General features: G+C 36.2%; 1 protein-coding gene across 1 annotated transcript in view; it reads left to right on the forward strand.

Moving 5' to 3' along the window:
- CTNNA3 (catenin alpha 3) overlaps positions 1-27,560 on the forward strand; it is a 1,506,614-nt gene that overhangs the window by 287,314 nt on the left and 1,191,740 nt on the right. The window contains 1 exon segment of the mRNA XM_058544370.1: positions 13,060-13,323. Within this exon segment, the coding sequence (XP_058400353.1) occupies positions 13,060-13,323 (264 nt within the window).

Below are 27,560 nucleotides of genomic sequence, written 5' to 3' on the forward strand. Positions count from 1 at the left end.
CATTGCTATAAATTTATAAGATATTTAGTGATGTTTAACATAAAGGTAGGCTTGTGCTTTGTTTGGACTATGGAGGCCTTTGTGATATATTTAGTCATAAAGTCATTTTGATGGCAATAAAGAAATGAAGGGGTTCTTACTGACTTGGATATGCTATATGGAAAGCATTTTTGAATGGTTTATTTCTGCATTAGAGGAAAACACCAACCTTCTAGGGGTTGTGCACATTCCAGCATCTTGCATCTGTTGTATTTATGGTAGAAACAAGGCAGAGAAAAAGAGAGTATTTAGTCATCTGCTGATTCCATTTGGTGCTAAACACATACTTTTCTCTAGAGTGCAAGAATGCTAATTTATTTTATGTACCAGAGTGGATTGTAGCCATTCCTGGAGACATGAGTATTTAAACAAGCAAAAACTAAACAGTGAATACTCCACATATAGATGATCCGTGCTCGGTATATAGTTCTCGAGTAAGGCAAAGTCTTTGTTAATTAGGTATCTGGATTTTAAATACAATTTACTTTCTAATAGGCAGGGATACACAGCTGACCTTTCAACTACAGCCATGATGTTTTGAGTTCAAAAGCTTTCTGTACGCATTCTGGTAAGCATTCAACATGACCTAAGTAAAACCCACAAGTGAATACTAAGATAGACAGGTGCACTTGTTCTAAGATCTGTCTCTGGAATGAGAGGAAGGGATCAGGAAGTTTTGTGATCTATTTCTGTGCCCTTTGTCTTTCTTCTCAGGTATAAATAGACAGTTTTCTGGTATTTTATTCCCATATGTGATAGGATAAGTTTTTGTATGTGGGGGTCAGTAAGATGTTTCAAATTGTCACTTGCAAATTTTTAATTTGGGTTGATGTTCATTCTTTCATTAATTAAATAGATATGTATAGAGTACCTTTCATGTGACCTCGTGGAGTTTACATTCCATTGGAGAAGACAGAAAACAAACATGATAAATAACTATAATATAGAATATATTGGTGATAATACTAAGAAGAAAATAAAGCATGGAAAGGGGATATGGCATATTGAAAGTGGAATTGTTGGTTGAACTTTTAGATAGGGTGATCAGCGGAGGGCTCACTGAAAAGTTAATTTTTGAGTAAAGATTCAAAAGAAGTGGGAAAGTGAGCCAGTCATGTATCTAGAAGAGCATGCCAGCAATGGGATGGCCTAATGTATGAAAATGTGTGTCTTTTTAGAGAAACAGCAAGGAGGTCCATAATGGCTGGATCACAGTGAGCAAGGAGAGTAGTAGGGATGAGGTTAGAGAGACATGTAGGATGGTTTGAGGAAAGCAGTGACATGATGACTTGCTAGAGGTGGTAAGAAGTCAAATTTTGGATAAATGAGAATAAAACTGATAAGATTTGCTGACAGCCCAGATATGAGATTTGAGAGAAAGAGAAGTAAAGGATGACAGCAAGGTTTTGGCCTGGATAACTGGAAGAATTGCCATTTACCGAACTGGTGAAGACTGTGGGAATAGTGGATTGCAGGATCTGGCGTTTGATGTGTTATGTTTGAGATGTCTATTAGAGAGACAACTGACTTTTACATCATGTTTTTGGGCTCTTGTTTACCTGGTGCATTTCCAAATGCTCATCTGCCTCTCTATGAAGCATTTATTAACCTCCCCATGCTTTTCCTTATAATTCCTATAGTAATTATGATCTATTCCACCAATTTTAGGCCATTTTATTTTAGCGTATTATTTTTTAACAATTTGCAGAGAGCAGAGGATTTCAGAGCAAGTGCTTATCTTTACTTTGTATTCGTATTTTCTCACAGGTCTTAGTTCAATTTCACTGTATAAATACTTGTTGAAATCAATAACCCAGAATACTCAAAACTCAAGATTATTAACCTAAATTATTTCTGTTTTCCTCAATCAGATGTATCTGTTAATGTAGAGAGCACTAACTTAACTTTCTGAAAAGCATGTCGAATATGGGACATCCTTACCTGCATTCTGCTCAAGATCTTGCTTCCTGCTGGGGGATGTATTTAGAAATCAAATATTTTATAGAACAGCCTGAGATACATAGCAATAAGCACTGAATGACACATTTTCATATAAGTGCTAAAAACTGTCACCATCAGCTTTTTAGAAGAGGCCAGGCCAGAACACTTTGAAGAATAGCTCATTGGCAAATCCAGTTAGCCTAATTGGAAACACAGTTAATGAAGAACATTTCCATTCTAGACTGAGCATATCTTAGCTTTTTGTAGTTGTGATTTCCTTTTCCAAAATTAGAATTTTTATTTCATGGAAAAGTACATTATTTTATGGCAGTAACCCTCAAAGTTTTCCGATGTTTTTAAAATGGTGAGAGGTATTATTAATTCATTGGTCACTCTGTGCCAGCTCCTCTACAAGGCTCAGGAGATGAAGGAATTAGGACATTGTTTTGACCCCAATGAAAACAATTCAGTGAGGGACACAGAAGTGTCCATGAATAACTATAGCAAAGGGTTATGGTTTAATACGTGCTAGATTAGTGCTAGCTAGATTAGTGCTATGTGAGCACTAATCTATGCAAGCACTGTTAGAGCACATGAGTGCATCTGTGGGTGACAGAACATGAGAATCCAAGATGTCTTGAAGGATGAATAGACATTTACCAGGAGATGTGGCAGTGAGACTGGAACATAGCTCATGCAATGGCACCTGTAGAACTTCATGTGATTCTATGTGGCTGGAGAAAAAGGTGCCTATGAAAGATGTGGTAGGAAGTGAGGCTAGAGAGAAAACCTGGAGTCAGATCATGTTGTCTATAATAAACAATATGAGCTTTATTCTGTGTGGATTAACAGTTGCTTGAAAATTTTAAATTTAGGGAGTAATGATCATATTTGAATTTTAGAGAGAATCCTCTGATGGTATTATAGAGAAAAGATTATAGTAGTCAAAAAGTTCTGTCTCTTGTCAAATATTTCTCTAATTTGTTCTCTCCTCCTGGTATTCACAACCACTTTCTTAGTTTTATCCCTAATTTATCTACTGGACTAGTACCAGTAGAGGGGACAAGAGCAAGGATACATATTGAAGAAATATTTAATTAGTAGAATAACAGATCTTACCTAATGGTGGGGATGAGGGAATGGAAGAGTCAAGGATATTCCTCAGGTTTCTTGTTAGCAGGATATTGGGGCCATTCAGTCTGGGAATATTGGAGGAGGGACATGTTTGGGTGGGGGGAGTGTGAGAGAGGCAATGGGTTCAATTTCAGATATGTTTATTTTGAGATCCAACTTGAGTTAACACACAGAGCTCAGAAAAGAGGTAAATACCTGTCAATTTAAATTTAATATTCACTGTCATCTAAGATGACAGGGGGAAACATTTTAAGGAGGGAATATGGCCAATAGTTTGCTCCGTAGAAAGAGGTCAAGTAGGCAAATGCTGGAAAAATGTTTCACATTAAATCATTTAACCTCATTAATACTCTGTAAGGTAGGAATTATTAATCCCATTTTGTAGCTGAAGTAAGGTTAATTATTCTACTCAAAACCTCCTGTTATTGGAGTGTTTTGTGTTGGGATTCTAACCCCAGTGCTTATGCTATTTCTATTATAATGACACAGACTTCCTGCCTTGGAGTTGCTCAGCATTTGCCTCACTCCTCTTCCCTTATTATAGGCTTCTCAAACCCAGGGACAAGCATTATCTATCTTTTCAGTCTCTTCCAAGGTCAGTTACACAAATGATAAGAATATAAAGCATGGAGACTGCATTCATAAGGCTCACACAAACATCTGTGCTAGTACTTTAGAGCAGAGATCAAGGATTCTTTCTGTTTGGCCGATTTGAATGTTTTTAAATGGGGCAGATACTCTGTGGTGTGCCAGTGCCTCACCACTCCCTATTGACTTACATCTGGGCTATTCATGCTTTCTGCTTAGAATAAACATCTGAGTTTATAGCCTTAGCTTTAAAGTCACACCTTATAGCAGGTGTTTCAAACATGTTGAATTAAACTAAAAAGCCAAAGATTTTTCTATGGGAAAAGCAACTATTAAGCTATCATTACTAAAATGCTGTATTTAGAGTGTTTCCTTTATCCAAGATAATTTGAAATAGTCAAGATGATACTTATTATTTTCACTTTTTTTCCATGTATCTCTGTTATATATATATATTTTTTTTTTGGTGAGGAAGATTAGCCCTGAGCTAACATCTGTTGCTAATCCTCATCTTTCTGCTAAGGAAGATCGACCTTGGGCTAACATCCATGCCCATCTTCCTCCACTTTACATGTGGGATGCCTGCCACAGCATGGCTCGATAAGCTGTGAGCAGGTCTGCACCCGGGATCCGGACCTGCGAATCCTGGGCCGCCGAAGCGGAGTGCCTGAACTTAAGCACTATATCACCGGGCCGGCCCCCTGACTTATATTTTTGAGCAATCGAAATGACCTTATGGAGGCCTGAGGTTTTCTTTTTTTTGTTTTAGGTGAGGAAGATTTGCCCTGAGCTAACATCCATTGGCCATCTTCCTCCTTTTTTTTTTTTTTTTGCTTGAGGAAGATTAGCTCTAAGCTAATATCTGTGCCAGTCTTCCTCCATTTTTTGTATGTAGGATGCCTCCGCAGCATGCTGCTGAGTAGAGTAGGTCTGTGCTCAGGATCTGAACCCATGAACCTGGGCCGCCAAAGTGGAGTGCCCAGAACTTGAACCACTTGGCCATGGGACCAGCCCCTGGCCTGAGGTTTTCTTATCAGTCTTATTCTGAAACTGAATTAAGGAAGTGTTTTTACTCTGAATTGTATTAAGTAGGACACTTATTTGTCAGGAAGAGATGCCTGAAATATGTATTCTCTACTGGGCCACCACAGAATGGCAGTGTTATAGCAGAGTCCTTTGACAGACTTTGGGAACAGATGATGAAGCTACTGACAACAAATACAAATATAGTTGGGTAGAAATAGTGTTCAGATGGGAGCCAATTCTGGATCCTATTCGTAGCTGGACCATTAAATGAGAAAGTGAATAGGGAGTGTTTGAGTGTAGGAAGCATTATAGCTCTTCGGTAAATGTTGGCTGTCTTAAAAATAATCACCACTACCATCGCTTTTTGCTAATCTTGTGTGCCTTTGAACAAATCTTCTTTTCCTTTTTTAGCAATTAGGGATAATAACACTTTTCATATCTCCTCATGGGATTCTTTGTGAAAGAATGACTGGGAACATGTTAAACAGGACAAACCACTACATGAATGTAAGGGATGATTAACCAGGAAGTTGCATCAACATTCCTGGACTTGGGTCCGATTTGGACTAAGTGATGCTATTTCCTCTCTCAGATGCACCAGAATATTTGGAAAATGGTGGTCTATTGCTCATAAATAAGTCACAGAAGCTTTAATAGGAAGGGATTGTAAGGATAATGATATTTATTGATCTTTGACTAGGTATTAAATCCAACTTAACTCTCATAGATGTTAATTAATCAGTACTTTAGAGGAAAAGTTTTCCGACTTATGGATATTTGAATCTTGTTAGATTAAGTGATGAAATATGCACACAAATGAAAGAAAAGCATGAAGTACAGTAATTTGATCTTGCTGAAGTGGCTCATTATTTTTGTGTTTATTCTCTTTACTTTAATCATATGGTAGATGACATCAGACAGAACTTATTTTTTAGATGTAAATTCTACGCAAACAAGACCCAGATGTAACACATATTGCTTTTTCTTCAGATGGATAGAAAATGAATGTAGTGCATTTCTGACTTTATATATACATTTTCTTGACTAACATGGTAGTCTGCATTAGAGTTAAGTAATAATGTTTTCTTAGAATGTTTCTTTGGAGTTAATAATATTCACTTCGGTGTATTTCAACTACCCAAGCTATGCATTAATGGCCCGGGATGCATAGCTTGGGGATATCTTAATACTCTTATTATATGGTTTCTCAGATTTCTATTTGCATTTGAAGAATTCTTTTATTGTCTCCTTTATTGAATTTGTCCTGTTAATCTGAAATAGAAAATGGGAAATAAGGATAGAAAAGCAGGAAAGGCCTCTCTCTGCTGCTTAATAATGTTTTGATTGTAAAATCTTGCACTCTTTTTCTATCTTTTTTTTTTTTCTCAAAACTTTTTCTCTATGGTCTACTCTTGTTTCACCATCTTATATCCCTCAGCTCAGTTAAGGCTAAGCATTCCATTTCTGAATTTATGTTTGAGAAAAACATTTACATTAGCAGGTGTTTGCACTATTATGTTTTCTGATAGAACATGAAGCTGCCCAGTGACCAGTGAAGCAGTTAGCAGGCAGCATCTTGACTGAGAAATGACTGGGGAGAGAAGCCAACCAAGAATGGAATCCAAATAGCAAAGTATCCGTGGGCTTTTCTGCTGCACATCTTCTTAGTCTTAAGAAAACAAAACTGCTCTTTATAAGCTCCCTTCCCTCCCCTACCAGAGTGGTTTTGTCAGCTCCAAAAACCTCATTTAAAAACCTGGAAGAGAAACTCGATAATTTGCTTGTAGTTCTGCTGTGTTGAGCAGAGTATCTGCTGAGGTATTCCACTTGGGCAGGGATGTAGCTTAGTAAGGAAGTTTTCTCTGGTTCTGTGAAATGAGGATATGTTCAAGGGTACATGGACTCAATTGCTATGAAAATCCTTTAGCTTTGCCCTTTTCAATGTCCAGGCTGTGGGTGCTTTCTGTTATTTTTGTTTTATAAACATTTAGATTTTTTTCTTTTTTTTAATAAAAGCCCTCAAAGTGGGTAGAAGATACTTGCAAATGGACTACATATCCAATTTTCTCATCCTTCCCTTAACATCATGGGAAAGGCGACACCAGAGCAGGTCCATAGCTTATTTATACCAGTCAGTGTCCTTTGTCTAGAGAAGTCAAAAATTATGAATATTTGCTTGGCGTTACTAACATTTTTTTGTTTTGTTTGATTTTATGTAAACTTTTTAATTGAAGTATAAAGTACATTCAGAAAAATGCACAGCTTATAAGCGTACAGTTCAGTGAATTTTTCCGAGCTAAACACACCCATGTAACCAGCACCCAAAGCAAGAAACAGAAAATTACCAGAATCTAAAAGATCGCTTATGCCCCTTTCCAGTCTCTGATCACCCCTCAAGAGTGACTACTATTCTGATTTTTAAAACATAGATTAATTTTGCCTGAGTCTGAACTTTATATACATGGAATCAAATAATATGTACTCTTTTGTGTCTGGCGTTTTTCATTCCATATTTCATATTGTTGCATGTAGCCACGTTTTGTTCATTCTTATTATGTTGGGTTGTTTCCAGTTTGAGGCTATTATGAAGAGTGAGTGCTTCTATGAATACTTTTGCCTATGTCTTTTAGTAAACATATGAACACGTTTCCGTATGTGTGTATCTTCTCCTAGAAGTGGAATAGCTGAGTCATGGGGTGTATATATGTTCAGCTTCAGTAGATACTGTCAAACAGTTTTCCAAAGTAGTTGTACCAATGGCTTCACTAACATTTAATGTAAAGATAGGTATAGTTTAATTTTACTCTTTAGCTGTCTGTGATATTGTCATACACAAATTTGTCCAAACTCTCTGGGTTATGTATATTTTCCACAAATTTGATTTCTTGGAATAATCATATCCAAAGTTTCTTACCCCTTCTCAGCTTAACTTCCTCTTATTTATTTTATTCATTTGTCTATTTGTTTCTTCAAAAAAATTTATTAAGCTCCTAATATGTGCCATATACTACTAGATAATGGGATACAAAATGAGTAAGCTATAATGCTTGATTCAAGGGAATTATGATAAAGTGAGGGAGACAGCAATATGAACAGATATATTTTTAATTTATTTCACTCACATCTAAAAAGCTGCTACCTTGATCTATTGTTTCTAGATTTGGTAAAGAAGTCCATTAACAATTTGTCAAATTCATTCACGATTTCTAGATTTTTTTTATCGTCTCCCATTTTCAAGGTGAACAGATCCCATATTTTTAATTCCCGGATACAGAAGTCATCTTATCATTCCAAATTGCCTTAAAAATTTTTTCTTTAATTCTCTTTTCTTAAAGAATTGTGACCATAATTATCCACACTAATTCAGGTCTTAAACTTTAGAGTGTGCATGTGTTTTTTGATTGTTTGGTTTTTTTTGAGTTCAGCATTTTCTGATGTCATTCTTGGTGATTTACAATATATATTTGGCCTTTTATGCTAGTGCATAAAATTATCAAGTTTATATCCTCAAGAAACAATTTATGATGACTCCTAGGTTCTGCTTATTGTAACATTCATCCTGGGTGAAGGCCCTGTAAACTTCACACACATGGCTTTAGCTCCCAACTATGAGCTGGTGATTCACAGTTCTCTATTTCTAGCCCAGACTCTCCTCTGAATTCTAGATCCATGTATAGTATATTTTCATTTGGATATAGTGCTGGCATCTCGCATTTGGCAGATGATGAAATATACTTCACCTTTCTCTTCCAAACACATTATTCATTCTGTGTTCTCCCTCTTGGAGAATTCATCGCTGTATACACAATTGCTGAAACAATTTTCTAGATGCTTTTAAATACCCGCCCCCCATCTAAATATCACAAAGTCTTACCATTTTTACCTCCTAAATATTCCTGAATCCATCCTACTACAGCTTAGCAATAGTATTCAGCGTTCTGGCACTCATTGTTTCTCACCTGGATTAATTGCCTGGTCTCCCTGACTGCAATTTTATTCTCTGCTCAAAAGGCCATTGCTAGAGCAATCTGAAAATACACACCTGAGCTTGTTGCTCTCACTATTCTTTAGCATGGTATGTGAGGTATCTCCTGCTTACCTTTCTAGCTGGATTCATCATCATTTCTGCTCAGGTTCCCTGTACTTGTAGTAACGCCTGCGGTGGGCTGCATGCTCCTTGCTCTCTCATGCCTCAGGCCTTTGCACATGCTGTTTTCATTGCTTGTTGTTTTGTTCTGCATTGTTTATAGGAATAACTTCTACTCACTGTTTAAGAGTCACCTCCTCTGATAAATTTTCTTCAATCCCTTCAAGCTGAGGGACTTTTCTCTATGCTATGAATAACTTTGTTCTAACTCCTATATAAATTTGTTTCCCCTTCTGATCTATAAGCTCTTTGTCTTTGCATTCCTAACATTTAGCACGTTGCCTGATGTATAGTAGGGGCTCAATAATATTTGTTGAATGAATGGTTGAATTAATTAACTCATAGCTTAGAGCCCTCCATTTTTATACTTTGTGATCTTTAAAATCCCTAAATATATTTTGTTCTCTTGCCAGGGTTAAAACTCTTATGTTATTTCTCTACCCACTTGCACAGACTTGTGAGGTCTTCTTTTTTAATCCCATCTGTGTGTTTCTTCATCAGCTGGAAGCATTTACTCTCTCCTTAACTTAGAAATCTCATGTGAGCTTTTTCTTCTGGAGCATTTTAAAAAAGATATTAACTATCAGTCCCCGAGGAGCTGAATTCTTTATGCTTTTTCGTCCAGAGAAATCCCTAATTGACCTTAACATTTAATTCCTATTTTGACATTGTTTAAAATTTTAGGATAAATAGGCAACCTATGAACCTTCGAACCCATAGTATATGACAAAATAAAGCAACCACAAACACCACCACAACCTTTTGTTTGGAAGGATGATATTCATTAGTTCCCCTTGTATCTTTGTGCCTATTTAGTACATTAAATTTATCTTTTGAGAAGTCCTTAGGAGAAATGGTCTTGCCTTCTCAATTTCCCTTATCTAAACTCTATAACCTGCCTTTCTAACCCCACCTGCTGCCATAATATCTTATTTTTATTATGTTCGCTGAACCTGTCCTTTCTCACTGGCTTTATTGGCTTGTTATTTGGGGTAATAGTGCTCATTAAGGATTCTGTAATTGCCTTGGGCAGAGATAACAAAGCATAGGCTCACAAGCCAAAATACATTAGAATTTTTTAAATTCCAAAGTCTCTACTGCATTAAAGTTACCACAATTAACAGTCGGATATACATAGCTACCATCAGAGTAAAAGATATAATATTTTTAACTTTGTCCTTCTTCATAATAATATATGTTCACAGACTTGCACCTTTCAGAAACTACCTAAAGGTTGACCCTGTGATTCTAAATAGAGAAGTATAATATGTATATCACTTCAGAGGGAATTATGTAATTAGTTTTGATTATACTGTAATATGCAGAGAATTTTCTTCAGCTCTTTCTGCATATTTATACTTTTTATTGTTATTCCTTTGAGGAGTTATGAATCCTTTCAAATGTTAAATTATTTATCCTCTAAGTCACACTGAGATAAATATAGGTCGTGCTGTAAAATTGTGGGGAATATGAAAATCACTAAGAGCATCATAGGACAAAAACAGTACGTGAAGTTTGATAAATTTAAGAAAGAAAATAATTCTGTACTCTTTCTATAATTCACTACTATTTTCCAAGTATATTCCATTTCTGATGTGCTACCTGGTCAGTCTCACAAGAGGGTTGGCAGAAGTATCATCGCCATTTTTTTTTTTTTTTTGTGAGGAAGATCAGCCGTGATCTAACATCCATGCCAATCCTCCTCTTTTTCTTTTTTGCTGAGGAAGTCTAGCCCTGGGCTAACATCCATGCCCATCTTCCTCTACTTTATATGGGACGCTGCCACAGCATGGCCTGACAGCGGTGCATCGGTGCACGCCCGGGATCCGAACCCGGGGCTGCCAGCAGTAGAGCGCGCGCACTTAACCGCTACACCAAGGTGCTGGTCCCCATCATTATCCCCATTTTTAAAGATGGGAAAACAGACACTGAAAGAGTAGAAGACTTACCCCATTCATAATGCTGATGAAAGAGCTGAAACTAGAACACAGACCAGAAATATAAGGGGCAAATCATAGCAAGCCGAGAAAACCACAAAGTGTCTTTTCTTGGGTAATGAGTGAGTCTGAACAGTGGGTTGACAGCTTCTTCTAACTGTCCTCCCTACATCTTGTAAAGAAGTTAATCTCCTCCAAAGCTTGCATGAAGTAGCAGACAGCCTTTATTTTCAGAAAGGAAGGAACTAAAAATACAGCAGCACAGCCATTTATTAACCTCAGGCAACATTATCCAGAGGTAACAGAGTCTTGTGAAAAAATCATGGGATTTGCAATCAGACTTAGGTTTAGATCTCAGTTCTTTTAATCTCCTTACACTAAATACCTATTTCGTTAAAATGGGGCTAATAACACCAACTTTACTGCCTCAAAGGATATTGTGATGATCAATAAGATACTATCTAGGAGCACTTTATAAACTATAAGTCCTTATACAAATACAAGTCCTCATCCTTGTATAGTAGCAAATAAGGGAAAGCCTTCCTGTGCAGGAAAGAGTATAACAGTTATTATGGTCATGGTTTAGCAGTCCCACTGACTTGGATTACAATGTAAGAAATGCCACTGTCTAGCTCTGTCACTTGACTCAGGAACTTATTCTCTCTAAGCCTCAGTTTTCTCATCTTTAAAATGGGGAATAATATCTATCATGAGTTTTTATAAGGATTACATGAGGTATTGTATGTGGAATGCATAAGCTATTGTTAAGTTCCCTTGACATAGTTTTCTTTAAAATAAACTTTTTATTTATATTAATTATTTTTGGTTTCCAGAAAAGTTGCAAAGATATTACAGAGAGTTCCCTTCTACCTTTCCCCTGGTTTCCTCCATTGTTAATATCTTACATTTGCCACAACGAACAAACAAATATTGATGCATCACTGTTAACTAAACTCTAGACTTTATTTGGACTTCACCAGTTTTTCCACGAATGTGTTCTTTCTATTGCAGGATCCAACCCAGGGTACCATGTTGCATTTAGTTGTTATATCTCCCTAGTCTCCTCTGGTCTGTGACAGTTTATCAGTCTTGTTATTCGTGACCTTAACAGTCTTGAGGAATACTGCCCAGGTATCATGTAGGATGTTTCCCAATCTGGTTTTGTTTGTTGTTTTTCTCATTATTAGACTGGGATTGTGGGCTTTTGGAGAGAACACCAGAGAGATGAAGTGCTCTTCCTGTCACGATATATCAAGGGGTACACTCTATCCATGTGATATCACTGATGATTTTAACTTTCATCACTTGGTTATGGTAGTGCTTGTCAGAATTTTCCACTGCATTTTGAGCTAGTTTTGATTAGCTATCACTTATATAGGGCTTTCCTTCCTCTCTTCTTACTGTTTGAAATGCTTTTCATTTATATTTACTGCAAATGTCATCTTTGCAGAAATATCTTCTCTGACCACCCGAGCTAAACCAGCTTTCTCCTCTCAAGTCAGCCTCTATGACATTTCACTTTTGTGTTTTCTTCATTGCATTTATCATCACCTGAAATTATCTTGTGTATTTTTTTACACAGTTTATTGTTGTCTGTAGGCCCCCTTCTCCTCCAACAAGAGCATAAACTTCGGGAGAACAAGGTCCTTGTAGGATTGGTCACATCTGTACACTCGGCATCCAGCACAAGGGTTAGCATATGCTAAATGCTTAATAACTATTTGTTGAATAAATGTCAAAGAAAGAAAGATCCAGTATTACTTTATTAGAAAGTATTTCTGAAAAAGAGTGGATAAATGGTGGGAGGTTCAATTTAGTATTATTAACTGAATTGGTTCAATTTTAATGAAAAGGTTAAATGCATTCATCAGCATCTACGGAAATAGGTAATCAACATCCTTGTAATTTAAGCTCTCTTATAATGCACTTAATAATGTGAATGCCAGAGTATTTTTCTGACTTATAGGGATATGACTGACAAATGAAAGATCTACTCAGTTATTACACGTCTGCACCATTGTGACTTTTATTTGCTAATTGGCTCAGCTTTCCTATCAGAACTTTATCAGGATCTGAAGGGGTGTAAAAATAATTGATTCCCTCGATTTCAACTTATAGCTGAAGTTGAAATTCTTAGTGTTTATTATCTTTTCGTTTATATTGACAGAAAAATGGATATAAATCTTTCTCCTATTGTAGATTTAATCACCCATTGTAAGGAACCTCTCTTTTTATTTTCTTCCTCAGGACTTAAAATCGCCAAATCAGAGGGATGAAATCGCAGGGGCCCGGGCCTCCTTGAAGGAGAACTCCCCGCTCTTGCATTCAATTTGTTCCGCTTGTTTGGAACATTCTGATGTTGCTTCCCTCAAAGCCAGCAAGGACACAGTTTGTGAAGAAATTCAGAATGCCCTCAGTGTAATTTCAAATGCTTCACAAGGTATCCAGAATATGCTTGTCCCACCAGAACCCCAGGCGGCAACTCTGGGAAGTGCCCTTGATGAGCTTGAGGTAAGTTGAGAGAAAGGTAAAATGTGATTTGATGTCCCAATGTGAAAATAAACAGAAGTGGGTTTTCATATCCATGTGTTGGAATTTAGACTATGAGTAAATAAAGATCCAGTTATCCAATCAGTCTCTGTCATTATCTTGTGTCTTTCAATGAATTGATTAGCAGGAAAATGTTGTATCAGTAGGCTTCTGATTCCTTTACATCTTTGCCAAGGAAGTCAATGAATTTAAATTGTGATTGTTAATTAGATTGAAATGATGACTTTATTTTACATGCATCAACTTATGAAATGTAGGATTTATTCATTCCATAAATACTTATTATTGATACTGTTCTTTGTGCTTGGGATATAATTGATCACTGCCCTTGTGAAGCTTACATTCTAGCAAGGGAATATAGGCAAAAACCAAAAACAATAACGTTGTAGATAAGTAAATTGTATAGAATGTTACATTGAGAAAGTGAGATGTTATCAAAGGCTTGAAGGAAGTTAGAGAATTGGGCAGATGGAGATCTAGAACAAAAGCTTGAAGGCATGCCCCCAGTGTTTAAGTGACAGCGTGGAGGCCAGGGTGCCTGGGTGGGGAGAAGGGGATGAGTGGTAGGATCTGTGGTCAGAGACCCAATGGGGCCAGATTTTAGAGGGCCATGTAGGCTTTTAAGGACTCTGGCTTTTACTCTAAGTTAAATGGGATCCATTGTAAGGTTTTAAGCAGAGGTGTGACACGTTGAGACTTGAATCTTAAAAGGCTGCATGTGGAGCATAGACTGAAGGGGAACAAAGGGAGAAACTGAAAAGCCAGGCAGGAGACTATTGTAGTAGCACAGGTTTCATCTTTGTAGCTTACATGCACCACCTCATTCCACCTCACATTTTAGTTTGGACTAGGGTGGTGTCCGTGAATATTAAGGCTAAATTGTCTTAGGTAGAGCCAGCTGGATTTGACAGGATGAATGTGGGATTTGAGAGAAAGGGAGGAGTCATGGCTCGTGTAGCAGGCTGGGTCCTCCAGAAGCACACAGTGGATGGAGTTTGCTATACAAGGAGTTATTAGGAATTAAGGTGTGTGAAGAGAAGAGGGAGGGAGCAGGACTGAGCAGAGGAAGAAGTTGACCTGTGAGCCAGACCCACAAAGCCTGGACCAATCAGCAGGGAGCTCTGGAGAGAGCCTGGCCCTTGAGTGTACCTCATCAGGTAGAAATAGCTAGGACTTTATGCTTCTTTCAGACTGGAAGCAGATCACCCTGCCCTGGGAAGTGTATGACCTCCAGGGACTGAGTGGGGAGCAGCCCCCTGGAGCTGAGGCAGATTCTGAAGGAACTGACAGCTGGGAGCTGTCTGTGCTCCTCATTTCCCACAGCTGGACAGCAAGTCCTACCTGGATGGGGGATATGAGCAGTACACCTCTGTGTCTACCACAGATAATTACAAGGTTTTGTTTTGGTTTTTTTTTCGGCTCGAGCAACTAGATGGATGAAGTTTTCATCAACTCTGATGGGGAAGACTTTGTGTGAAGCTGATTTTGACAGAAAGATCAGAAACTCAGTTTTCAACATGTTGATATTTATCAGACATTTAAGTATGATGTCAAAGATCATTGGCTACCGAAGTCAGGCATGTAGTTCCTTAATGGGAGGCAACAGAGTGTAGTGCTTAAGGGTAAGTGTTCTGGAGCCCAAATGCCTGGGTTCCTTTCTCAGCTGTGGCACTTACTGCCCATGTGACCTGAGGAAACTTATTTTATTTAACTCTCAGTTTTCTCACCTGTAAAATGGGGATAATAATAGGACCTATATCATAGGACCTATATCAGAATCAGTGAATTAATAATACATATAAAAATGCTTAGAGCAGTGCCTGGCACATAGTAACTGCTTAATAGGTCTCTGCTCTCATTATCTTTAGTGGAGATGACTATTTGGAGGCAGATTCTTCCATAATGAAGAAATCAATGCAATTAAATTTAATAAAATTTTACTGATGACTTAAAAAAATAAACTCATAATTCCTATAATGTTCCTAACATTATTACTTTCATGATAAACTTATTAGATACTTAATTCATTTAAATTTAGAATAACCTTTCTATATGCTTTTTCTTTAGTTACACGTCTTTAAATAGGTCTCATCATTTCTAATCCAACATTATTAAATTTCTAATTATTGACATCCATGTGAAAATTTATTAAATTCCTAATTATTAGCATCTATGTGAAAATTTTAGGAACTATTTGTCTAAATACAGTAGAAGATTAGTGATGACTCATTTTTTAATTTAATTGTTTTATTGAGGTCATATTGGCTTATAACATTGCATAATTTCATGTGCACATTGTTATATATCAGTTTCTGAATAGTCTGCATCATGCTCACCACCAATAGTCTAGTTTTTATGCATCGCCATACACATGTACCCCTTTACCCTTTTCGCCTCCCACCGCCTCCTATACCTCTGGTAACCACTAATCTGTTCTCCTTATCTATGTGTTTGTTTACCTTCCCCATATGAGTGAAATCATATAGTGTTTGTTTTTCTCTGGCTGTCTGATTTTGCTTAGCATCATACCATGAAGGTCCATCCATGTTGTCTCAAATGCCACGATTTTGTCTTTTTTATGGCTGAGTAGTATTCCATTGTATATATATACCACATCTTTATCCGTTTATCCATTGATGGGTACTTGGGTTGCTTCCACATCTTGGCTATTGTGGATAATGCTGTGAAGAACATAGGGATGCATACATATCTTTGAATTGTTGATTTCGTGTTCTTTGGATAAATACCCAGTAGTGGGATAGCTGGGTTGTATGGGATTTCTATTTTTAATTTTTTGAGAAATCTCCATACTGCTTTCCATAGGGGCTGCACCAGTTTGCATTCTTACCAGTGGTGTATGAGGATTCCGTTTTCTCCACATCCTCTCCAACAATTGTTATTTTTTATCTTGTTAATTATAGCCATTCTGACAGGTGTAAGGTGAAATTTCGTAGTTTTGACTTGCATTTCCCTAATGATTAGTGATGTTGAACATCTTTTCATGTGCCTGTTGACTAACTGTGTATCTTCTTTGGAAGATATACATATCTTCATAAAGATGTTCATATCCTCTGCCCATTTTTTGATCGGGTTATTTGTTTTTTTGTTGTTGAGTTGTATGAGTTCTTTATATATTTGGGAAATTAACTCCTTGTTGGATATATGATTTGCAAATATTTTTTACCAGTTGGTAGGTTGTCTTTTCATTTTGTTCCTGGTTTCCTTTGCCTTGCAGAAGCTTTTTACTCTAATGTAGTCCCATTTGTTTATTTTTTCTTTTGTTTCCCCTGCCTGAGTAGACATGGTATTCAAAAAGATTCTCCTAAGACTGATGTCAAAGGGTGTACTGCCTATATTTTCTTCTAGGAGTTTTATGGTTTCAGGTCTTACATTCAAATCATTAATCCATTTCAAGTTAATTTTTGTGTATGGTGAAAGATAATGGTCTATTTAAATTCTTTTGCATGTGGTTGTCCAGTTTTTCCAACACCATTTATTGAAGAGAGTTTCCTTTCTCCATTCTATGTTCTTGGCTCCTTTGTTGAAGATTAGCTGTCCATAGATGTGTGGTTATATTTCTAGGCTTTCAATTTTGTTCCGTTGATCTGTGTGTCTGCTTTTCTGCCAGTACCATGCTGTTTTGATTGCTATAGCTTTGTGGTGTACTTTGAAGTCAGGGAGTGTAATACCTCCAGCTTTGTTCTTTTTCTCAGGATTTCTTTGGCTGTTCAGGGTCTTTTTTTGTTCCATAAAAATTTTAGGATTTTTTGTTCTATTTCCATGAATAATGTCATTGGGATTCTGATTGGGATTGCATTGAATCTGTAGATTGCTTTAGGTAATATGGGCATTTTAACTATGTTTATTCTACCAATCTGTGAGCATGAACTATCTTTCCATTTCTTTATGTCTTCTTTGTTTTCTTTCAGTAATGTCTTATGGTTTTCAGTGTATAGGTCTTTCACCACCTAGGTTAAATTTATCCCTACATATTTTATTCTTTTTGTTGTGGTTGTAAATGGGATTGTATTCTTGACTTCTCTTTTTGCTAGTTCGTTATTTGTATATAGAAATGCAACTGATTTTTTTGCGTTGATTTTGTACCCTGCAACTTTGCTGTAGTTGTTGATTATTTCTAATAGTTTTCTGGTGGATTCTTTGGGGTTTTCTATATATAGAATCATGTCATCTGCAAACAGCAAGAGTTTCACTTCTTCCTTTCCGATTCAGATACCTTTTATTTCTTTTTCTTGCCTAGTTGCCATGGTCAAGACTTCCAGTACTATGTTGAATAAGAGTGGCAAAAGTGGGCACCTTTGTCTTGTTCCTTAGAGGAATGGCTTTCAGTTTTTCACTGTTAACTGTGATATTGGATGTGGGTTTGTCATATATGGCCTTTATTATGTTGAGGTACTTTCCTTCTATACCCATTTTATTCAGAGTTTTTATCATAAATGGATGCTGTATTGTGTCACATGCTTTCTCTGCATCTATTGAGATGATCATGTGATTTTTATTCTTCATTTTGTTAAGGTGTTGTATCACATTGATTGACTTGTGGTTGTTGAACCATTCCTACATCCCTGGAATAAATCCCACTTGATTGTGGTGTATGATCATTTGAATGTATTGCTGTGTTCAATTTGCTAATATTCTGTTGAGAACTTTTGCATCTATGTTCATCAGCCATGTTGGCCTGTAATTTTCCTTTTTTGTGTTGTCTTTGTCTGTTTCTGGTATCAGGGTAATGTTGGCCTCCTAGAACGAGTTAGGAAGTGTTCCATCTTCTTTAATTTTTCATAATAGTTTGAGAAGGATAGGTATTAAAACTTCTTTGAATGTCTGGTAGAATTCTCCAGAGAAGCCATCTGGTCCTAGATTTTTGTTTTTTGGGAGGTTTTTGATTACTGTTTCAATCTCTTTACTTGTGATTTGTCTGTTCAGATTCTCTGTTTCTTCTTGATGCAGTTTTGGGACGTTGTATGATTCTAAGAATTTATCCGTTTCTTGTAAGTTATCCAATTTGTTGGCATATAGTTTTTCATAGTATTCTCTAATAATCCTGTGTATTTCTGTGGTTTCTGTTGTAATTTCTCCTTTTTCATTTCTAATTTTATTTATTTGAGCCTTCTCTCTTTTTTTCTTAGTGAGTCTCGCTAGGGGTTTTTCAATTTTGTGTATCTTCTGAAAGAACCAGCTCTTAGTTTCATTGATCCTTTCTACTCTTTTTTTTAATCTCTGTTTCATTTATTGCTGCTCTAATTTTTATTATTTCCCTCTTGTTTACTTTGGGCTTTGTTTGGTCTTCTTTTCCTAGTTCTTTTAGGTGCAGTTTAAGATTATTAATTTGAGATTTTTCTTGTTTGTGGTGACTCCTTAATAATATCCCATCATCTAATTGTTTGCCCTGTGTAATGAGCACTCAATAAACTTGTCCATTAGATGCGTGTGTCTTGTCTTCATGATAAGACTGAAAGCTCCTTGTGGGCAATACTGTTTCTCACTAATTTTATACCAGTGATACTAGTAGAATGTTAGGTCCCCCATAAATTAACATGTAACATTTCTTGATAGCTAAACTCTTAACATGAATTTATCACTTAATTATTACCAAGTCCCTATAAGATAAGTATTTTTATTTTGTTTTACAGAAAATAAAACTGAGACTTACATAGGTTATGGAACTTGCTCAAGCAGAAGGCTAGTGAGTGGTAGTAGCCAGAGTATGAATCTAGTCTCTCTGATTCCATAAGATATTTCTAACTTCTGTGCTATATTGAATTCTCAGAGCTAGAACTTAATGTGCTTAATTAAAATTCAACACAATTTATGCTAAGATTCTTAGTCTATACAAACCATGAGAGAACATATAAATATAAGTCCAGAAAATGGAATAACTTTTTAGTGAAAAGGGCTTTGTACCTGGGTCATTTAAGTAGAAATAGTTTGTATTTGGGGAGTGGCTAGTAATGCTTGCATAAGAGGTCCGTTTCATCCCAGACACTGCATTCTATATTCTTATCATTATTGAAGAAGACAGAAGATTTCCAAATGGTTCTTCCTTCTAGGACTTCTCTTTTCTCACTTTAGTTGAAAGTGGCTGCTACAGGCAAGAAATGGCAGTGGTTAGAAAGGAGGAGAAAATGTGTGTGTGCATGCGCACGCATAGGGCATAGGCATAGTGATGAAGTCTTCTTTTCCTCAAGATATGTGGCAGACTCACTTCTGAACAAGGCAGGAAGGAGTCCCAAAGATATTTTCCTGAAATCCTAATATTGTCTCAACTACCTTTGAAATTCAGTTTCAGTCAAAGCTAGGGATGTCCAAACTAGTACAAAACGCCTGGGTTTTAAATATTTTTTACATCTGAGTTATAAATAGCTGCTGAGGCTGTCTGAACTAGATAAAGCAGAATTTATTGAGCATTTAGCCATTTTAAATGATTTTGTAAATTAAATGGTTGCAGTTTTCATTATTTACAGGAAGCTGTATTGGTAAAGGATCCAAAATAACCTTTGCTCTCTTGCGTCTGCAAATATAATACTATGAAATAAATTGATGTAGTAAATACTCTGTTGGGAGTAAGTCTCATTAAATGTTTATAGTGTGGAAATGTATCAGAGTGCTTACTCAACAACTACCACGCTGAAGCTTCATTAAATCTTTCATTCTGGTCCACGGCTGGTTGTGGATATGAAACCTGAGATTTATTGGTGGAGAAAATAGAAGTTGAATTAGAACACTGCATAGACTAAATCGATTGATTTATTGGAAAGGCTAATGTGAATTATGGGGTGTTCCCTGTGCATTTCTGACTGAATGAGATTTGAGAAGTGTCAAATTGTAGATTAACAGAATTTTGAAAATGTCTTTAAACAAGAAACTTTTCCAGTGAAAATTGCTTTGCAACTCTAAGTCCTTTAAGACATATTTTCTCTTATGTGGAGGGAAAAAGCAGCTGTTCTAATGATGGTACACAAGCACTATCCAGGTCCGCTTATGATAAAGATGATAACAAAAAAGGAGTTCTGTGGTATTTTCTCGTTTTTAAAGAGCTGTCATATTTATTTTCTTATATTCCTTTTTTATATATTCATTTATGTTTCATCATTCATATACTTTTTAATTCACTTTTGTATCTTTAACGCCTAGAACAATGCTTTATACATGGTAAGTGCCAGGTGAATATCAATGAATGAAGGAAAGAAGAAAAGGGTGAGTATAGGAATGCTGCATGTCATTTTGTGATATTGGAGTAAAGAGCATTTTTCTTTTACCCTATTTTTTTCTTCTTTCTACAACTGGTAGTGTATGTATTTGGGGTGTGTGGCTCTACTTTACCTAACTTTTAACTGGGACATGAATTTATAGTGAGGGAAACCACTAGAAACATATCTAAGTAATCTGCTGCCCAGATTGTTTTCTGTGATAAGGGAGCACAAAGAGAAAAAAAAAATTCTCTTTTTTCTGTAGCTACCTAGCCTTAGTTTAGGTACCCCGCAACAGCCAAAATATGCTGCCTTTTATTAAGAGTAATAATTTTGGGAAATGTAGTCCTTATATTCTTATGTTTTCACCTGAAGGAGAAAACAGGACCTCTATCAATCAGATTAGCATTTAGGAGCTAAAGAAAAATGAATATCACTGATATCTAGAAGGACTTTATTATGATTTTTTAAAAAATGGTTTGGTTTCTAGAAATATAGTAAACCAGAAGAACTAAAAATTGTGGATAAAATATTTTTAAATACATGGATAATCTGATAGATGAATTAGGAAAATTCATCGAGGCCAGCCAGATACAAAGAGAGCACAAGTCCAGACTAGCAAACCAGCACCAGCATTGTGCTGGGGGATAAGGGGGAATTTAACTTCCATTATGGCCTGAAGCGTGGATTTTGAAAGACCATGAAGTGAGGACAAAAGACAAAGCCTATAGCCTGCCAACTGGAAAGTCACATGAGACCCTTGCATGAAGCTGAGAATTCTTAAATTTGACCACTTCATTGGATAAACAAGAAAAACACTAGCCCCTACGGCAGGAGGTAGTAGGAAAACTTGGCTGGCTTAACCATAGCTCTAGGTGGCTCAGGAAAAAAAATACAAAACATGTTGGAAATTTTCTAACCATAAGTCTGTCCTTATCTGGACTTTGGGTCAGAATTCATATTATATGTAGAGCCTCTAAAACCCCAGCAGAAAATTTAATTTAAAGTTGTCCTGTCTGGGCAATACCTCTAAGTACCTGCCAGAAATAAACTCAGAATTCTCTCTGTACTTTACACCCAGCCCACAAAATATTCTCATACAGTTCCAAGGAAAATAAGTTTCCACACACAAAAAATCAAGGCACCATGAATGAGACTTTGCAGAAAGAACAAACTACAAAATCAGATCTGCAAACACTGCAGCTATTGAAATTATGAGATACTGAATATAAATTAGTATGCTTAATATACATTATTCCCTCATTTATTCACTAAAGTATGAGGGGTATGAGAAAGGAACAAAGACTGTTGAAATTGACGAGGCAGAACTATCTAAAATGAAAAACATAATTGTGAAAAATTTAGTGGTTAGGCAAAACAGATTAGATAGAGAATTAATGGTCTGAAAGATATATTTGAAGAAGTTCCTTACAATGCACCACAGAAAGACACAAAAATAAAAAATACTTTTTAAAAAGCAGTTAAGATACATGGAGAATGATGTGACAAGTTCTAAAATATTCTAGTATAAAGTCCAGAACAGAAAAAAGTATAAAAAAGTTACTAAGAATTTCCTAGAACTGATGGAAGACACTAATCTCCATAGCTAAGAAGTCCAATAATTCCCAAGCAAGATATATAAAAAGAAATCCACATTTACACATATTGTAGTGAAACTGAAGAACACCAAAGACAAAAAGAATATTTTTAAATAGGGAGAGCTTTATTCTCCACAAGATTGAAGAATAGAAGGCTCCTGACTCTCCCTCAATCCATGAACACACTGGATAAACAACTACATATGGATCAATTTCTTCTGATAGAAATCCAGAAACTAGTTGAGAGATTCCTGCACATTGGACAGCTGAGAAAATACCTACATCAAAACAGGTAGGAAAAGCTGAGACACACTCTCATCATGAACCCCACCCCTAACACAGTACCATATAATTAAGAGGGAACCCCCATCTCCCAGCTTCTCCTTGAGGAGCAAAGTTTTGGACCACATATCTAGTGCCCCAGCTTGTATGGCTGCTACCAGAGGGTCTGTCTCCTAACTTGCCTATCTTTGGGAGCTGATGGGGTTGAGTATTTACTAGTCCCTTTGGACCATAGAGAATAAAGAGGCAGTTTTAAACAGGTGTGCAAGTACTTCCTGTGGCTCTCTGCCCTGACTGAGTGCAGAGAGAGCAGGCAATAAAGCTCAGCTTCCAGCTTCTCCTTGGAAGAGGTTAGACTGCACATTTAACGTCTTATCTTTTCCAGCTGCTGACCAAGGTCTGGCTTCTAACTCACCTGTCTCTGGGATCTGATGGGGCAGGTGATCACTAGCCCCCCGGGAGTTTGAAAAGTTGTGTGGGCACTTCCCATGACTTCTCCCCTGGCTTGCTCCAGTGGAATAACCAAGTCACCAGCTTCTCCTTGGAGGGAGTTGGACTGCACATCTAGTATCTTGACTTTTCTGGCTACTGCCTGAAGGTCTGGCTTCCAACTTACCTGCCAGTGGGACCTTATGGGGCCCAGCATTCTCTAGTTCCCTGGGGTCTACACAGAACAAAGTAGCAGTTTTGAATAGCCCTGCAGGCTCTTCCCATGACTTCTTCCCTTGGCTTTCTCCAGCAATAAAGCCCAGCTACTAGTTTCTTCCTGGAAGGGGTTAGGTGGCACATCTAGTGTCCCAACTTTTCCAGTTAGACTAGCACAAAGATTTGAGAAGCATCCAGAATCTCTGCATGGGCTGATTGCTGAGGTTCATCTCCTACATGAGGCCAATCTATGAACTGGGAGAGGTGGCTGTTTTATGTAATGCACAGAAACCAACACAGAGAGTCAAAAAAAAAATAAGGAAATATATTCCAAGTAAAAGAACAAACTATATCTTTAGAAAACAACCTAATGAAATGGAGATATGTGGTTTACCCAGCAGAGAATTCAAAATATTGATTATAAAGATGCTCATTGAGGTCAGGAGAGCAATTAATGAATAAAGTGAGAATTTTAACACAGAGAAAATATAAAAAATAAATGGAAATCATATAGCTGAAGAATACAGTAATTGAACTGAAAAAATCAGTAGAGGGGTTCAACACAGACTAGATCAAATAGAAGAAAGGATCAGTAAACTCAAAGGCAGGTCACTGGAAATCATACAGTGAGAGGAGCAAAAAGAAAAAAGTATAAATAAGAGTGAAGATAGCTTAAGGAACTTGTGGTATATCATCATGTGGATATATATGCATTATGGGAGTCCCAGAAGGAGATGAGAAAGAGAAAGGGGCAGAATGCTTATTCAAAGAAAGAATAGCTGAAAACTTTCTAAACCCGAGAAGGAAATATACATCCAGATCCAGGGAGTCTAAAAAATACCAAAAGAGATGAACCCAGGGAGACCCACACCAAGACACATTATAATCAATTTGTCAAAAGTTAAAGACAAAGAGAAACTTGAAAGAAACATGAGAAAAGCAATTTGTTACATACAAGGAAACACCCCTCCCCCATAAGACTATCAATGGATTTGTCAGCAGAAACCTTACAGGCCAGAAGGGCATGTGATGATACATTCAAAATGCTGAATGAAAAAATTGCCAACCAAGAATACTGTACCTGGGAAACCTGTCCTTCAAAAATGAAGGGAAGATAGAGACTTTCTTAGACAAACAAAAGCTGAAGGAGTTTATCAACAGAAGATCTACCTTACAAGAAATGCTAAAGGGAGTTCTTCAAGGTGCGATGACAGGACACTAAACAACAACATGAGAACATAAGAAAGTATGAAATTCATTGGAAAAGGTAATTATATAGACAAAACAGAATACTCTATTACTATAATGGTGATGGATAAGTGACTTTTAATTCTTATATCTAAGTTAAAAGACAAAGTAATAATAACTATAAATTATGCTAATGGCTACACAATATAAAAAGATGTACATTGTAACATCATAACATATAATATGAGGGGGTAAAAGTGTATAGTTTTTGTATGCAATCAAAGTCAAGTTTTTATCAGCTTAAAATAGACTGTTATAACTATAAGATGTGTTATGTAAGTCTCATGGTAATCGCAAAGAAAAAACTTGTGGTAGATACATAAAAGATAAAGAGAAAGGAATTAAAGCATACTACTACAAAAAATGCAAATCACAAAAGAAGACAGCAAAATAGGAACAAAGAAACTACAAAACAATCAGAAAAAACTAACAATCTGGCAATAGTAAGTCCTTATCTATCAATAACTCCTTTAAATGTAAATGGATTAAATTCTCCAATCAAAAGACAGAGAGTGGCTGAATGGATTAAAAACCAAGATCTGACTATATGCTGTCTATAAGAAACTCACTTTGAATTTAAGAACACACATAGGCTGAAAGTGAAGGGATGGAAAATTTCCTCCCTGCAAATAGTAACCAAAATAAAATAGCAGTGGCTATACTTATACCAGACAAAATAGAGTTTAAGTCAAAAACTGTCTCTAGAGAAGAAGGTTATTATATAATGATAAAAGGGTCAATTCAACAGAAAGATATAATAGTTGTAAATATATTTGGACTAATGTCAGAGCACTTGAATATATATAGCAAATATTTGCAGATCTGGAAGGGGAAATTGACTGCAATACAGTAACAGTAGGATGCTCCACTTTTAATAATGAATGGTACATTCTGAGAGAAAAACAATGAAGAAATAATGGATTTGAACAACAGTATACACCAAATGGACCTAGTAGACATATATACAGAACTTTCTACCCAACAGCAAAAGCATACTATTTGTGAAATGTCTTAATAAAAACACAAAACAAATCTTAATAATATAATAATGTCAAAATCATACTGCGTGTCTTTTCCAAATTTAATAGTTTGAAACTAGAAATCAATAACAGCAAGAAAATTCACAAATTTGAGGAAACTAAACACCACACTTTTGAACAACAATTGGGTCAAAGAGGAAATCAAAAGCAAATTTAAAAAATATCTTATGACAATGAAAATGAAAACACTACATACCAAAACTTATGGGATGCAGCAAAAGCAGTACTATGAAGGAAATTTATAGGGACAAATGCCTACATTAAGAATAAAGAAAGATTCCAAATAAACAAACTAACTTTACACCTCAAATAACTAGAAAAAGAAGAACAAATTGTACCCAAAATTAGCAGAAGGAAGGAAATAACAAAGACCAGAACAGAAATGAATGAAGTAGAGACCAGAAAAACAATAGAAAAGATCAATGAAAGTAAGAGCTATTTTTTTGAAAAGATAGACAAAATTGACAAATCCTTTAGCTAGATTAACTAAGGAAAAAAAAGAGAAGACTCAAATAAATCCATCAGAAATGAAAGTGGAGACAATACAACTAACACAGAAATACTAAGAATCATAAGAAACTACTATGAACAATTATATGCCAATAAATTAGATAATCTAGAAGAAATGGATAAATTCCTAGAAACTTACAACCTGCCAAGATTGAACTAAGAAGGAATAGAAAATCTGGACAGACTAGTTACAAATAAGGAGATTGAAGCAGTAATCAAAAACCTCTCAACTAAGAAAAGTCCAAGACCAGATGGCTTCACAGGTGACTTCTACTAAACATTCAAGTAAGTATTTATACCAATCATTCTTAAACTCTTCCCAAAAATAGAACACTTTTTGGAAGAGACAACATTTACAAACACTTACAAATTTTATGAGGCCAGCACCTATTACCAAAGACAGACAAAGACACCACAAAAAAAGAAAACTACAGGCCAATATCCCTAATGAATATAGATGCAAAAATCTTCAATAAAATACTAGTAAACTGAATTCAACAGTACATTAAAAGGATTATACACCATGCCCAAGTGGGATTTACCCCTGGGATGCAAGGATGGTGTAGCATATGCAAATCAATCAATGTGATACACCACATTAACAGAATGAAAGATAAAAACCACATGATCATCTCAATAGATGCAGAAAAAGCATTTGACAAAATTCAACATCCATTCATGATAAAAACTCGCAACAAATTAAGTAGAGTTGGAATATACCTCAACCCAATAAAGCCCACATATTAAAAGTCCACAGCTAAAATCATGATCAATGGCAAAAAACTGAAAGCTTTTCTTCTAAGATGTGGTAAAAGGCAAAGATGTCTGCTCTTGCAACTTCTGTTCAACATAGTACTGGTAGTCCCAGCCAGAGCAATTAGATAAGAAAAAAAAAAGTAGAGTTATGCAGATTGGAGAGGAAGAAGTAAAACTATCTCTGTTTGCAGATGACATGATCATATATATAGAAAACCCTAACGACTCAACAAGAAAACTGTTAGAACCAATAAATGAATTCGGTAAAATTGTAGGATACAAAATCAACATATAAAAATCAGTTGCATTTCTATACACTAGCAGCAAACTATCTGAAAAAGAAATTAAGAAAACAATCCTATTTACAATGGCAACAAAAAAATTTAAATACTAATGAATAAACTTAGCTAAAGAGGTAAAAGACTTGTTTACTCGAAACTATAAAACATTAATGAAGGAAATTTAAAAAGACACAGAAATTGTAAGACATCTCATGTTCATGGATTGGAAGACTCAATACTGCTAAAATGTCCATACTACTCAAATTGATCAAATGTCCAAACTACTCAATTGATCTGAACCCCATCACAATCCCAATGGAATTCTTTACATAAATAGAAAAAACATCTTAAAATTCGTATAGAACCACAAAGACTCCAAATAACAAAAGCAATCTTGAGAAAGAAGAACAAAGCTGGAGGTATCACACTTCTTGATTTCAAAATATATTACAAAGCTACAGTAATTAAAACAGTACAAAACTGGCATAAAAACAGATGTATAAGGGCCAGCCTGGTGGTGTAGTGGTTAAGTTAATGCATTCTGCTTCAGTGACCTGGGGTTCACTGGTTTGGATCCTCGGCATGGACCTACTCACCGCTCATCAAGCCATGCTGAGGTGGCATCCCATA

This window comes from Diceros bicornis, chromosome 6, assembly GCF_020826845.1.
Source record: "Diceros bicornis minor isolate mBicDic1 chromosome 6, mDicBic1.mat.cur, whole genome shotgun sequence".
NCBI lineage: Eukaryota > Metazoa > Chordata > Mammalia > Perissodactyla > Rhinocerotidae > Diceros > Diceros bicornis.